At 38.9% G+C, this 16,166-nt stretch overlaps 1 protein-coding gene across 5 annotated transcripts in view; it reads left to right on the top strand.

Moving 5' to 3' along the window:
- emid1 (EMI domain containing 1) overlaps nt 1-15,792 on the top strand; it is a 145,659-nt gene extending 129,867 nt beyond the window's left edge. For 2 of the 5 annotated variants that reach the window (XM_041787207.1, XM_041787205.1), the window contains 2 exons: nt 5,211-5,295; nt 10,966-15,792. In XM_041787207.1, coding sequence (XP_041643141.1) covers nt 5,211-5,295; nt 10,966-11,099 — 219 coding nt within the window. In that variant the 3' untranslated portion in view covers nt 11,100-15,792. Of the gene's footprint in view, nt 1-5,210; nt 5,296-5,447; nt 5,556-10,965 lie in introns of those variants that run through there. The other 3 variants (XM_041787206.1, XM_041787208.1, XM_041787209.1) reach the window with 3 other exon arrangements.
- Nucleotides 15,793-16,166: the final 374 nt, after the last annotated feature.

The following is a 16,166-nucleotide window of genomic DNA, read 5'->3' as shown; positions in this document are numbered from 1 at the left end:
TTTATGTCTTTGCACCAGTTGCAAGATTTAAGTCTACTGGTATTATATTTTGGGGTTCTTTGTGAAACTTTTCTGAAGTTTCCATTCTAACCTCCAATTTCCACATACAACTGTTAGCCTGCAATCCGCAGGCAAAATGCATTGTAGAGTAAATTGCCCCATCTCTAGTCAATCGGAGCAGCTTTTTCCAGCCACTCTGCTTCACTTTGTTGGAGATACCCTGCAGCTCTATTTTTGTTGCAGGCCGTCATAGCATCAATCCACATAGAGCAGATCGAGCCAGACAGCCAGAAAAACTGGCAAAGTATTTGGTCAACTTCAAAATACAACACAATGCACAGACTCCAGATTGTAAATCATAATTTAATTAACGTTACGTCTCATCGTGTGGCACAAGTCAAAGGTCATCGGGAGGTCAATGAGTCACAGAGCTACAATGAAGCCATCAGCCAGAAATTTGGGCATGATATAGATTGACTTTGTGGAAGTGAAAAATTTCTAAATTTTACAAACTTTGTAGCAAATGTTAACCTTTTAACTTTATAATGCACTACTCTATGGCAGAAGCAACAAAACCATGGAATCATGTCAAACTGAATGGCAAATTAACCCCAAAAAGGCTAAATTCTTTGCAGTTCCACTGTGACTTCTTCCTTCTTGTCTCAAGCTGATCAGCACTATAGACACCCATCCGGTGTGAGAGATTGCTTGCCTGCAGTCAGAGCAAAACCGCAGTGCTGCAGAGCATGGCACAGCTGATGTATGTGGAAATTATCATATTTGGAGGTCAAAGCTCAAGGTTTTTGGGCCTCATTGTAAGTTAGGAATAAAACTCAAACCAACACAGAAAACACAATAACCTTTTCTTGACCCATTGTTGTACTTTCCCTGTCTGGCTATTGGATATCTATCAGGCACGGATGGTAGTTCTTGTTAACATTATTCTATGTCATCAAACTTGAATATTTTCAAGCTGTCTTCACCTTTACTCAACACAAAGCTGAGCTCTCATTTTGAAAAAGCTCAATTTTATCTGAAAAAAGAAGACAAGCTGGGGAGGGAGAGGATATTTTCAAGTGAATTAAGCATCCTGAAAAAGAATAAAATAATTGCACTGTTAAACGCAAAGCTTCCTCCTTAAATGGAGCAAGCAAGGACTAAAGTTATTATCCTTGTGTGATGCTGTATGGTCCTTACTTCCTCCTGTCCGTCATTCGCTCTTTTTACTATGAACTTGTCCCATAGAGCGCCCATACAGGCTTTGAGCACTCCTGTTTCCCCTGCCTGAATTTGCAGCATTGGTTTATTTGCTGATAGTTTGCAGTACATATGATGTTAATACAGTTATTTAGGCTTCTTACAGAACACTTTCTCATTTACAGCACACTTCATCCATTACATTTCTTTCAGACTTTTGAATGTGCTTTTTAATTTCTGAATATGCTGCTCTTCATCCTAGATTGTTCGAGCTGTTAGGAGGCTTTTGCACTCTTTGGCCCCCCTGGTTTGACTGTTTGATTGCTTTTTTTTGGTTCATGTTTATATGGTTTCAGTGGGTGATTTTTTTTTGTGTAAAATCTTTGATGTGTTCTGTTTTTGTTGGTCTTTGGGGTGTCCTGTGGACTGCTGTCCCCTGTCACGACACTGTCCTCTTGACCCTAAAGCTGTCTGACTCCCTCTGCAAGCTACTGTCCCCATGGCTACCTTTCACAGTCACCTTTTCAGCATCCCACTTTTTGGCATATACATAAAAAAATCCAACAAAAAACAGTCTGTCATGAAACCCCTAACCAGCTCTGACTGGATGAAATAAGACGGTCTTATGAATGTGTAACATGGATTATCAATCCGTTGAGTTTGTTTGGCTTTGGAATGTAAATATGTGTGTTATAAATGTATATGCCAAATCACTCCATATGTTTCAGTGGTGGGTGGTGTTGGGTTCAGAGGTGTTGTGCTCTGATGTGAGTGGAGTGGATACAGCTACCCCCCTCTATTCCACAACCTTGCATGATTTCATCTTTCAGCACTGCACTACATTAACTTTCTTTCTGAATGTGAAAATCAACTACAAAACATTTCCAGTAAGTGTGATAACACCGTGCTGCTGAGACAGAAAGAAGGCAAACTAGCTCATTTGATTTTAAATTCATTCAATAAGACAGAGATTAGGGATGTTATCACAATATGCATCCATCCTAGTAGGATGGATGCATATTGTTTTTAAAGATGCCAACAACTCTTTTCATACTTCCACATACTGTGCAGCTCAGAGCACTCAGAGTCCGTGCTGCATTTGAGAGACAGGAGAACTTAGGACAATCTATATCATGCCCAAATAAAGGCATACATACTTACTGCATTTTCTTTTTCAGAGATAGTAAACTTTAAGGGCAATCCATATCATGCTTAATTATATTTGACCACCAAAGTCCAGTGTGTTTGACTAGTAGGCATGCTCTGTACTGTGTTTAAGCATGGTACTCTTCCTTGGCCTGTCACAGTCGCAAGAATTGGGAATTGGCACAATAAAGCTGTTGCTCATTCACAAGGACAAGCACAGATAAGCAGCATGGAAGAACACATTGTGTGTATGTGATTTCCGATGCTACTACAGCCAGCCTCAAGTGGACACTCAAGGAACTGCAGCTTTTTGGGAAGTCTTGCAACAGACCTTCATCCTAAGGCCTCCTTCCGCTGTGAGCCCTTCTTCCGCTGTGAGGCCTTTTCCGCTGTGAGGCCTCCTCCATTGTGAGGTCTCCTCCACCAGGAGGCCTCCTCCACTGCAAGGCCTCCTCTATTGTGAGGCTGCCTCCACTGTGAGGCGTCCCTCCACAAGGTCCCTCTGCTGTGAGGCCTCCACTACTGTGAGGCCTCTTCTGCTGTGAGGCCTCCACAGCTGTGAGGCAGTGATGTTCCCTTTCCAGAAAGTGACACAGAGTCTTGCAGCGCTGCTGCCTCAGAATGATCTTTTGAGGTGGAGGATTTTTCCCCTCCAGAGTCTCCCTAAGCTGGCTGTGGAATGGTGGACCATGGTGGTCCTGAACACTAGCTGTTTGAGCTGTTGGCTCCAACTCCGGCGTTACTAAAGCCGGAACTCTCGGAGACGAAGCAGTGCCTACTACGGAAAATAGATTTCTATGTCACAGCAGACGTAGACCTTTTAAGAAAAGATTTTTCAAAGCAGATCTCTGTTTGAGCTAATTAAAAGTTGTAAAATGCTGATTTTTATCAGTTTGGTGCAAATTTCAAAAGTAACACTATCATTGATGTGTTTTATCATAGTTCAGTCAGATACCTCAGTGTTCAGCTGAAAAAAATGTTGAAGTGTTTACTACTTCTTTAATTAAAGTGACCAATTAAGTAGTTAATTAGGGGAAAAAATCACAAAAATGCACAAACTGAAATAAGACTTCTACACATTAAGAATACTACAGTAGCAGTTCTATAGTTTAACTTAAAGTCAGCCAATGTTAAAATGTTCTCACCGGGCTGGACAGTGGAAGAGGCTCCACAGTGGAGAAGGCCTTAGAGTGGAGGCTGCAACAGTAGAGGTCAGCTGCACTTCTGCACTGGCATCATCTTAAAAGCAGCCAATGTTCCCTCTCAGTGATAGCAGGATAATTTTCTGGCCATCTCGAAAACAACGCAATGCAGCCATTGCCTAACCATGCAAAGTAGATGGATACGCCAATTTCCATGTTTCTCACTGGCAAATCCATCTTGCAAAGCTCCCGGGCTTTCCCGTTTGGGCCCGGTTAGAAAGTGACACGACCAATCAGTGACAAAGGGCAGTACTGGGGCGCGTAGGAGTCATGATGTAGCAAGCAGCAACAAGAAGTCGGTGCAGTTATGGCGGAAGACATTAGCATGGATACTGCTAGAGTGCCAGTTTTATCAGAACTTGATGATATTTCTTTGTTAAAGAAGAATAAAGAACAGCAGTGAGTTGTTTTCTTTACAAAAACGACAAAAGTCATGTACTGACATGTCTATAGTCACCATGGTTTGCATTATGCAGTTCTATATGGAATTTATTCCTCAGTAGCTGTGCACGTGCACCTCGGTAGCAGCAACGACATCATGCGTTTTGTTGCTCTGATTGACCCATAAAGATGTGACAGACAGAACGTTCATCCAGTCACCCGCCGAGTTTTTTTTTAAAGGCTCTGCCCTTTCCCAAATGCTGTATATCAAAGGTTTTCCAGATGGATGTGTGAAACAAATCCATCTGATGTGTCAGGTTAGCCATTGCCCACACAAAAAGATTAGTTAATCTATTTTCAAAGTTTTTATCAAGTCTTGCAATATTAAGAATATAACATCAAACCCCAAGATGTCAAGAAAACACCCAGAAATTACTGATTATGATGGCAAACATGACATATAAGAGTGTCTGCTTCAAGCTTTTATAGTAACAAACTTGTAGTTAAAACTGTCCTCCATTGTGAAGCTTCCTCCAGCGTGAAGCCTAATGAGGTCTCCTCAACTGTGAGGCCTCCTACACTGCAAAATGTGTAGTTAAAATTATTCAACATTGAATAGGACAAAATTTGTTTGACTGGGTGAATTTTGCCTTTTTTCTTCAAATACAAAATCTGCTCTTGGTTTGTGTCACTAATCAGAGCATTCAAATGTGTGAGTATCTCACCTGAGCTCCAAAGCTTCTGCTGTTCCCTGCATGTCCTCTTTCCTGATAGACTGCTTACTTCTCTCCTTTTCTACTTTTTAATTTTTAAAGTCTGACTTAGGAGCCTAATAACACTTAAAACCATATTTCTAGTGTAGTTTTTATGGTATCTGCTTTTCATGGGTAACTTTTATGACCACAGTGTTACGAATGAAAACTGTGGTGCTGATTAAAAAAAGAATAGTGGCCTGGCTTTACTGCAACGGGAATGCAGATGGCATGACAAAGTTTCAGAGATTATAATCCGGATATGTTTTGTGGCCATTATGAGGCCTGTCTGTAACGTGCATGCTGATGCTGCCCAGCCCAGCATGGCAGAAACTGACTCCATGTAGCAGCATGGCTGGAGAATGAGGGAGACAAAGAGACATACAGGGAGCAGATATGTCTGAGAGTGCTGGGCAGATTTGTGGACTGTTTTTAACCTTCTAACTGTATTGAAAATTTTGAAGTCTTGCATCTTGGCGAGCAGTTCTCCGGCTTGTGCTCCTTACCTTGACGGCTGTATCTATCTTCACAGGGGGACGGGATACATCAGATCAGAGAGGCGCTGAAGATCTTAGCCGAGAGGGTTTTAATCCTCGAGACTATGATCGGTATTCATGGTGAGTAGGAGGCCTGAGGCAGGGTCAGCTTTAGGCGGGGGTTAAAGGTGGGGGGTGGGTGGAGAGGTGGGGGCACAAACTCCCACCGTACAGTCGCGAGCAGCCCCAGGACTCAGGCTCACACAGTCCCCCCTCCCCCTGCTCTCTGATAGGACGTTAGCTTGCAGATGTTCCACGACTTGCAGGCAGACCTTGAGCTTCTGGCTCGCAGGGTGACGCTGCTGGAGGCGATCATCTGGCCAGGTAACGCTCAGACATCCTCACCCACAGCTCTGAAGGACAGCACTCACCTTTTTTTTTTAACATTTAAGAAAAGATGATTAATTTCTGATGCCCAATTGTAAGTGAACTGCTAAATGTTGATACAAAAAAGTAGATATTGTTTAGAAATGTGAATTGTTCTGATTTTGGCAGCGCACAAATATTACTTGAATACATACAGCTCTGGAAAAAACACTCCAACTATTTTTTTTCCTTTGGTTCTACTGTTTATTAACCTTGTATAACTGTTGAATTGACCAGATTCATTCATGAGAATGACTGGATTAATCAGCATCATTTGAGGAGAAAGAGGCAGGAGCTACATACATAGTTCAGTTTGCAAACTTATTTACAATGGCGGCTCTGCAGAGCTACATTATATGTTTTGTTACTCTGATTGGTCTGTATAGAACGAGAAATTTAAGAAAGCATTTAAAGCTGCTTCTAAAACATGCAGTTAAAGGGATATTTCAGTATTTTTGAAGTTGGGTTGTATAAGGTACTTATAGCGTATCTTGTCAGCTGTTTGGGTCTATGGGTTTTGTCAGAGGAAACAACAATAAATGAAACTAAAACTTATTTCAGCTCACTTTTTCACTTCAGCAGCCGGTACATTGCTGTAAACATATTGTGCTGTCTGTAGCTTGTCTAGTTATCAGCCAGTAGAAGAATAAAGCAACAGCCATAAACTTATGTGGATGAAAAATTTCCATTCAGCTCTTCTGGTTGGGGTCGGTTTTCCAGTCTATCTTTAGAAAGTTGAAGAGGATCTGTAAAACACCAACATTCTTGTAAGACAGGGAACTCTGAATAGGGAGTGATGCAGGCTGCAGACTTCTGTGAGCCGCCATCCTTGATCAGAAATGTCCTGAAGAAGTGTTAGGAAGTCCCATTTCAGATATTTGAGCTTTGAGCATGGGCTGACAGTTTGCACACCTACAACGTTGGGTTATCTTTCCTGCTAACCAGTCTACACTAACGTCTCCCTTCCTCGTTCTTTACGCTGTTTCTCCATCAGTAGAAGCTGTGCCAATGTGTACTCTAGCTTATAAAAGTATTTCCCCGTATCCACAATAAATAGCATGTCATCTTCACTCAAGTCGAAATCACTGTTTAGTTGTGTTTTAACTCAGCTTGTTGTTTCCTCTGACCAAGCCTGCAGACCCGATCAGCTGAAGTGACACGAAGAACACATAGCCAAAGCTTGCATTGTAAAATAGTGCCACAAACAGCGCCTTTCAGGGTGAAAAATAAGACATTTCTAAAATGTCAATATTGCGTCCAATTCGGTTAACATTCTTTGTTGGCCCTTTATTGCCTTAGGCTTGCTAAAATAGTAAAATGTGGAGAAACTGTACCTGTCTCTTAGGCTGTATGGCTTCTCCAAGTGTATCATGCTGAAAGTTGCAGTGTGTAATATTTAGCCAAGTAGCAGTCAGCTGAACAAACTTGGTCAAAATGAAACATAATAATGATAATATGGCCTACATCAAATAGTTTACCTTTACCAACTTAGAATAAGCCTTTTGTTTTACATTGGAAGGTTACCCTACAGGCCACAGTTACTATCAGAAGTGAGCATCACAATCTATAATCTGACTGTTAGATGTTGTTTATATCCCTCAATTTTACACACTGCACCTTTAAAGGGGCAACACTCTCTAAAATCACTGGGCTAATGCCAATGTTATTGCCGAGGGCCTGATACAACCCAGTGTCAAAAATGCAGAAATACCCCTTTAATAGCTTTTTCTGTCACCATCCTTCAGGCAGCAGTTTCAGACATTGGAATTAACTACCTAAAATAGTTACTTTTATAACGAGATAAAAATTCCTCACAAGACCTTCAACCAGCTGTCATTTTCTCCAAATGTCCTAAATAAGAGTATTTAATTAGGAAGTCAGGAGGTTCAGAGAAACCTATTAATATCAAAAGCAGAGAAAAACTTTTTTTCTGTGGTATTTAAATTTTTTCCAGAGCTGCATTTACTCAGGCAAACTTCTTAATGTGACCGATGTTGTCTAAACTCTATTTTCTGCCAAAGGTTAGACATTTTTAACAAGGCATTTAAAAAGATATTTCTGTACATGTGTGCTCTGTTTTAAGTGCTTTTCTCATTGGTTTAAAGTGGCTGGAGTGAAACTGGGAAAAAATGATATCACAGAATTCCTAATTCATTAAATTTCAATGTAGTAACACTGGAATCCATCTGGTGGCTGATAGTAAAATAACAGGAAGTCAAATCTTAACAAACCCCACAGCCACAAACTGTTTGTGAGTGTATAATGGTTGTTTTTAAATCACAAATGTTACTGGGAAAATATTAAACTTTTAATCGTTTTTGGGGGCTTCTTTTTTTAATGATAATTGTGATTTAGATAAGCATTTAAAATGAATTTTGAGTATTAATCGATCTTAAAACGCTTGCTGCTTTTGACTCCAAAATAAGTGATTATTTATTCATGGAAATTTTTCATATTTGAGTTTTTAGAGAAAGAAAAAAACATTTGAAAACATTTTTGCTGTTTTTGAGAATTTTAAAGATGACACAGTAACAGTTTTCTGGGGAGCAATTCGAACCAATTCATTTAAAAATAAAAAATAAACATTGCAGCCCTTTCAGCCTATTGTAGATGCCACTTTATGGCAGAATTCACCCTCTGATTGGTCTGCTGACCTTCCAATCAGAGAGCTTTATCTCACAACACTGCTTTCAAGCCCCACTGTCCTTGGGTATTGTGGCTAAATTAGTCAAACCCTACTCACTGGAGGGTTTATCATTCAAAACAAATGAAATATCCCATGATTTGACTGAGAAAAAATGAAATATAATTGATGTGATTTTTTTATAAACTATGCCTCAGTGAAAGAATAAAGAATGTATACTAAACTTCATATAATTTAGCATATTTATCATGTCAGATGCCGGTGATTTAGTACTAACTGATGTTGCTAAATGTCATATTGTGCATGTAATGCTCAGCAGCATATAGAAGGCTCTGATGGTGATGTTTACAGGATTTCAGACTCCAAAAATGATGAGAGGGGTCTGGCTGCAGACGTCTGATCTAAGTTGCCCCTCTTGCAGATCACTGCTGTGGGGTGCTCCCTCTGTCTGGACAGATGTGTTGTCTTTTGATGATACAACATATTTCACATTTCAAAGTTTTTTTTTAAATTCAGATTTATTCATAAACAAATTCTTGCAGGTATATTCTTAAAAAAAACATTGTAAAGATTACAGACTAAGAAAAGTTTAAATAAATAAAACAGAAAAAAAGGTCAGAGGTCCAATCCGGGATTAAATCATAGACCCGTTTTAGAAGTAGTTACACAAACAGTGGCTCCCCTCAGCTTCATTAGCTTAAGCTTAAGATAAAGTAGCTATGCTTTCTGCGTAGTTAACATTGTTTTTGAGTAAACGTCACTAAGTAAGCTAATGAAGCCCCGTTAGCTTTAGCAATGTGCTTTCTATAACTGTACAACTGTATTGTTAGCATAACTTTATAGTATGCATTTTGTTGATATACTAAGCTGTGTTTGTTAGCAAACACAAGTAATGTTAACATAGCTATGTTTGCCACATAGGTAACCTAGCTACATGGCTTAGCTTTAGCAAACGTAGCATAAGTTAACATAGCTGCATGAGTTTTAGCTTTAGCTACGTTAGCTAATCAGCTATACTACGTGAATAATGGATGCATGAGATTTGCAAAACTGTAAAAGGTGTACAGTCTTCTGCTACCTTACCTACATAGCTGAAGTTGCTGAGGTAGCTTTATTTGCTTTAGCTTGAGCAACGTTTATTGTGCAAATGTATAATTGTATCGTTTGTTATTTGTTTTTTTGTTGTGATGTTTGTTTGTTTTTTTTAGCAAAAATGAGCTTTAGCAAACATAGCTAATGCTAATATAGTTATGTTAGCTACGTAGGTAACATAGCTATGAAGCTTAGCTAGTTTTAGCAAGAAGCCGAAAATCTCTATCAAACATCAGTAATATTTTAAGCTGTTTTACCAAGAGCTTTTGAGTTATCTTCATTTACTCAACTGTATTTTTCTCTTTATTATTTCACTGAGACAAAGTCTATTAAATGAAACAATTAAATACATAAAAGGCAAACTGCAGCATATTAAAAAATAAATAAATAAATAAATGGGAAGGAGCTCAATTAGAAGGGTTTTGGTCTAACTTAGCATCAGTAACCAATAACCAATAACCAAGGAAGGAAGGCCTTGATGAAGGGTCACTAACACAGGGAAATGTTGATAAATCCTATAAACATTCTGACTTGGTAGTAGGATTGTCATGAAACCAGAATTTTAAACTTTGATACAATACTTGTCTGAAATTAAGCAATATTTAGACCCTATTTGTACAAACTGTCACATGTTTGTGACATCAATGCAACTTCAGCAGGGACACAAGTATGTTTAGCTGCAATTATAAAAGTCAAATTATTGCATTAGTTCAACTATAGCTGGACTTTTTTGCATTATTCATGGTTAGTCTGACTGGAATCATACTAAATCAAATTTCTCAACATTAGACTCACACACCTAGATGATGCAGTTGTTGATCAATTTACTCTTGCATACATCAATCTGACCCCAACTGGACTAAGTGTTTTGTTCATGTCCCACAGCCTCTGCTAAGGTGTAGAAGAGATTGCAGTTTCATTTAATAAGCTGCTCATCTCATTTGTACCTGAAGTAAAGCATAGAGTGTATGAAATGAACAGAGCAGTAAAGCTGGTTCATTTTTTAACTAAAGTTGTTTTGTCATCTGCCCCCAGATATCAATGTATGCTAGAGCAGTGCAGGCTTGTCTCCTCATTGGTTTGTGCATCCAGTTGAACAACTTTCTCTAATTAAAAGAAAATATAAAACTGACTAAAACACATATGTGGCAACCAGGACTGTCAACTTCTCTTTACTGTACAGCAGTGGGAAGTTGTTCTTGACCGCCAGGGGGCGATTTCATGATGACAAATGAAAGCTTTGTATACTGGGACAAAGTAAATATGCTAATCCACTTATAACTGTGACTCAACTTAACTGGGCATGTAAACGAAATGAGTGTGTGGGTATACAACCACTAGTTTTCTCTTTCTGTCTCTCATTGGAAACTTTTGGTTAAAAAATACAATTTAAGATCTGTAGGGTTTTTCTAAAGCTCCTGCAGTAGTTAATACTATCATCAAGTAATGGCGACTGCATCATTTAAAACACATGGCACTGAAGTATTTGAAATTTTGACAACCCTACTAGAGAATCAGGGTTACTGGTGCTGATCATAAGGCTTCCAGGTCAGCAGCTACATCAGAGTAAACATGGATTAGGAGCTCATAACCACACATACTCTGACGGAGAGGGAGGCCCCGTTCCAACTGCTGTCTTTCTCCAACAGAGCCTGATCTAGGGTCCGGGGATGGACCGTTCGGCACAGCCTCCCCTAGTTTCTACAGAGATAAGCGAGCAGGTGCTCTCCCATATCGACTTGCTTCTCCTCTGTCCTCCGACACCAAGGTTCGAGGGAAGTAACCCCCACCCCTTCCCCCTTCCTCTCGCTCACCCTGAGGACCACAGGCTGGTTTGACTCCCCTTCCTAAAGGTCTCATCAGCACTCAACAGATTAAGACCATATCTGTGTTTAACTGACAGATTTAGGATGGGGGACACCTCAGGGAAACTCCACTGATACTCCACAATCCTCCTGAGAACTAGTCCGACCCTCAACCATCACCATAACTGAACATTTTAACATAACACACCCAGCTGCTCCTTCTGTGTCTTGTTTCTATCGCAACAGAGCAGCGGCCTCAGATTAAAGATGGAAAAAAAAAGGAAAAACCTTGAGTGACAAGCCACTCCAGATGATAAGGGTCATTTAGAAATATCAACTGAAGGAGGAATCAGATGTGAGCAAACAGACTGGATTTGAGTTCTTATTGCTTTCACAATGTAACTGCAATCTGAAGAGATTCCACTATTTAAGTATAACGCATGTAAAGTCTGCAGGACACAAGTACACAAACAACCTCTTCTTGTAGTATTTGTTTTGTTATTCATTTATCTAGGGATGCCCTGATGACATTTTCTGCTACAGATACAAGAACCAATCACTGGCCAATACGAGACCAATCACCAGCCGTGGTTCATGCATCTTAGCTCTGTAGTGTTTAAGGACCACCTGCAGGTGACAGCGTTAGTTTAACAGAGCAGGACAAAAACCTTCCAAGGAGCAACGCTACAAGTAGACAGCTGAATTACACAATATGATGATTTGGATCATTTCACCAACTGGTTGATCAAATATCCAATCAAGTCAATAGAAAATTAAAACATCAATCTTTAAGTTATGCCTTTATGTTGAAATTCCTGCTGCACACCTATTAAACAGTTTCTGCCTTCCTGCATATCATCCTGAACTTCAAGACTGTCGAGCTAAAGAGTATGAAGAAGATATCAGCTCCTCTCTGGGCTTGATCGGCATATTTTGGCACACAGTCGTTCACCTTTTTTTGCCAGCCATGTTTGCATTTTTGGTCTGTATATGATGGCTGTATAAGATTGTTTATAGATAAAACTAATCTCTTCTTGCAATATGGTTCCAGTAGTGACAGTCGTGTCTGATACAGGCTCTGCAGGTGAAAAGAAATAGAAAACTTTGCAGGCCTCCTTGGAGCTGCTCCTTCTCACTTCAAATTTGCAATATAAGCTGTCCAGTGATTTAAGCAGCATGGCAGCTTTTTCTATTCTCCCTCCAATTTCTTTTGTTATGAAGCCACTGTTCTGTCCATGCAACCAATACATGTCCTCATAGAGCCATGTATCTAAATCAAGATTTTAAAGATGCAATATGAAGAAATTTTGCTCTGAAATATCTATACTAATATAAAAAGTGACCATTCCTATGTTAGTTAAATTTTCAGTTGAGGTTAGTATCTCAAATATTCCTTTAAGTTTTCAAAGACAGAGAAATTCTTAATTTCTATAACTGTACAGGTACATGACATGTTGTTGAGGCTGCCATTGGTTTAATTGCCCAAACTCAACTCTTCACTCTGCTTTTCCAATGAGTTGGGCCCAGTGCTGCTCAGCACCACCTACCTCCATGGCCTCTTTCTCAGTACTACTAATTGTTTTAAACTAAAGACCAAAAGGTGTATTTACTAAACAGACAACCAATATTTTGTTTTCATTTTTTAAAATTTCACTTCCACATTCATGCAGAAAGCAGAACTGTGAAGTGCACTTTTGAGTGCATTTCTTACTCATTATTAGAAATTTATGAATTGAAACAACATTTTGGTCTTCTGTTGAGTAAATACACTTTAAAAGGTTTTTATTGAACGGTCCTAAATTCAAACAAGAAGTAAACAGCATGGCTAGGCAGCACTGGTCTGTACTCATCATATTGTGTCATGTTATGATGGAATATAACATTAATAATAAAATCACAGCAGACTTTGATATTGGTAAATATCATGTTGCCCAAATTGTATCATATTTTTTGAATGAAACTGCTAATTTACACCTCTAGAGTATTACATGTGTTCATTTATGAATGCCATCCATTCAGTATCTACAACGCTGTTCCCATCAGGGTCACAGGTGGCTGGAGCCATTTATGTGAATGAATTAGCACAGTTATTAGCAGACTGAAAAGATATGAAGCCTATTTAATAGGTTACACAGTCCAAATAGTCAAAGAAATAAAAAGACATCAAATCTTAGAACATCAACTCGGTTGCATTTTGTTACTGATACAGTAAAAAAACGGATAAATTTCATCTCCAAACAATAGTATTTTTTCATTTTCTTGCCAAAAGCCTCAGTTTTTTTAAGAATGCCAGCAAATGGACTAGGCCTTAGATTTGTATTCTTAACTATAGTGAGACTTATCCACCTTATTCCTTGACTGGTCCTTTCTGTCAGACCATCAGTTACACCTGAAACAGGATATTATTAATATTCCTTCCCCTGGGAGGCATCTGGCTGCAGACCTCTATGGTGGGGTTTTAGGCTTATTTGTTGCAGACCTCCACAATGAGGTGACCTCGACTGTGGGGCAGGAAGTGACATATCAACCCTTGTTGGGTTTTCCATGGTTTGTGGTGTGTTGTTTTTAATTTTACCCCCCACCCTCCCAAACCCTAACCTTTAGGGTTCAGGTGCCTAACCCTAACCCTCTGTGGGTTTTCCTTAGTTGGTGATTTTTGAATTCATCACCTTCAGTTAAATTTTTATTTCTATTCATAAGATCCTGCTGTTGTGAAAAATAGCCACTTACCATAACCTTTGACAGCTGATATATGTCATGTAGCACGTCATCCTGGTTCCAGCTTGGGTAATGAAGTTACTTCCTGCCCCCAGTCGAGGTCAACCCATTGTAGAGGTCTGCAGCCCAACATAAAAGTCTGCAGCCAGATCCTCGTGCTCCACCTTCTACAATAAAATTAAGAAAATGCCCCTGATAAGGTACACTAGTAAATTTAGCTAACTTTATTGGCTTCACATCAGTATTTACAAGGTAATTTTGGGAGTTAACAAAGTTGTTAACTTGAATTGTAATAGACATTTATGTTTTTGTGAAATGAGTTTGAAAAATGACCTTTACTTCAAAGTAGATGTCAGAGCCTTAACATTTCTCTCTTTACTTTATGGGTTTTCTGGAACTCTTATATACCAGCTGATCCCTTTTTAAATGTGTGAATCATATTGATATCAATGATTCACTTGGTCAACTCCACAGTTCAGGAAATCTCAAATTCGGTATTAAGAATAAATAATGAATTAATATTAAAAGAATCACATCCCTAATGTGTTGAACAGTAAACAGCATGTTTAAGACATCTTTGTTAGAGACACATTTTCAACTTTGTCTAGTTGTTATTACCTAAATGGAGCAACAGAAAATATAACATATAACTTACGGCTTATATTAAGATTTAGCTAGATGCCTGATAGTAAAAGATGACGCAGTGCTCTTTAAAGTGAGGGTTTGTTCCTTCAACAACAATATCCACTGGTGCTAAGCCACTTAAGGAAGTCATCAGAAAAAACAGGTTTTTGTTATCGTTGTTGTACCATCTACATTCGTAGCTGCAGTAGACTCACCGAGAATAAGGTGGATCACTAAGAGAGTTCGCTGGTTCTTAGCCCAGCTACTTCAGGTGGATTAGGATGATTAAACAGCAGCAGACAAGTTAACAGTGTTGTTTTCAAGCCAGCAGTCAAACTATCTTTAAGGTATTAAACTTAATTCACAATGCTGATAAGTGTATAAATATATTGACTGTGAGCCTTACTATTTAATTATTACACTACAGAACACAGAGCTCCTGTCAGCAGCAAACAGCAGAGTTTTTTTTTTTAAGATTTATTTTTGGGCCTTTTCTGGATAGAGGAGGACAGTCGATAGACTCAGAAAGGGGGACGAGAGTGGGGGAGAGATGTGTGGCGAAGGGCCTCAGGCTGGATTTGAACCCAGGCTGCCCGCGTACATGGTGCATGCCTTAACCACTCGCCTACTGGTGCGCCAGCAGAGTTGTAACCACAGGTGATCAGCTTTAGTGATTGGTTACTAGAGGCATTAATTCTGATCTGCCCGTTATGTATTTTTAATGAAAATCAGCCAATAATGATCGGTTTCTGATCAGTCAGGGCATCCCTACTTTTATCATATTGTTTAAATCAATGTTATGTAGTGCACTAAGAAGATGAAGTCATCTCCACTCGTACTGAGATATGTGTTGCTAACAGTGTTTGTAGTTTTCTGGTGTGAGTGTTTTTCCCCTTCAAGTACACACTGATACGTATATTAACATTGAATCCATGTGATGAAAAAGCACAAACATTTGCATTTTGTTTGGAATGATTCAAATGCCATGAATGATATATGACATACCAAATATGTAGAAATAAAAAGATTCAAACTGGGTGTCCATTTCTAAACCATGAACTCACAAACAGGAAATAAGGAGACTGTAAAGGAACTTGAACATAATTCCCACTGCTGTGTTATTAAACTGCTAAGACTGTCCTGATGAAAAGACTTGACAGTTGTTTTTCCATCTTATATCATGAAACTATTTAAAATTTATCAATGTTAGTTTATTTTGTATGCTGTTGTGTAACCATTCATATTTCATCTTTTTGAGCTGATGTGTTATTGTGTTAAATAATCCTGTTTAAATGATCGATGTAATAAAATGATGTTCATGTTTTTTAACACGAGTCCCTTGTCTTTGTCTCTTAAAGATGTCTTTAAAAAATGATACATTCATGAGGTATTCTTAAAATACACTCCTGCTCCTGAAATGAAGAAAGTCAGGCCCTAAAATTCAGTCTATTTGATATGCATTGTCATAAATGTACCTATATATGGAGGTCTCTTGCAATGTACTCCCTGGAAAGTCAAAGTATGCTGCTTGACAAACCCAGGAAGCATTTTTTGAGCAGAGCCTTCACCACGAAGTAAAACTGTATTTTACAATGAATGGTTAAATGTATGCCAAGAGTGTTCCTGATTGAGTAACAGAATTCAGACAGGTGAGATAGGGAAGGGTGAGAAATGTCCAGATCAATATTTCAATTTAATAATAT

The sequence above is a fragment of the Cheilinus undulatus genome, linkage group 5, assembly GCF_018320785.1.
Source record: "Cheilinus undulatus linkage group 5, ASM1832078v1, whole genome shotgun sequence".
NCBI lineage: Eukaryota > Metazoa > Chordata > Actinopteri > Labriformes > Labridae > Cheilinus > Cheilinus undulatus.
Note: the sequence above shows the minus strand (reverse complement) of the source record. Positions and strands in the feature narration are given on the sequence as shown.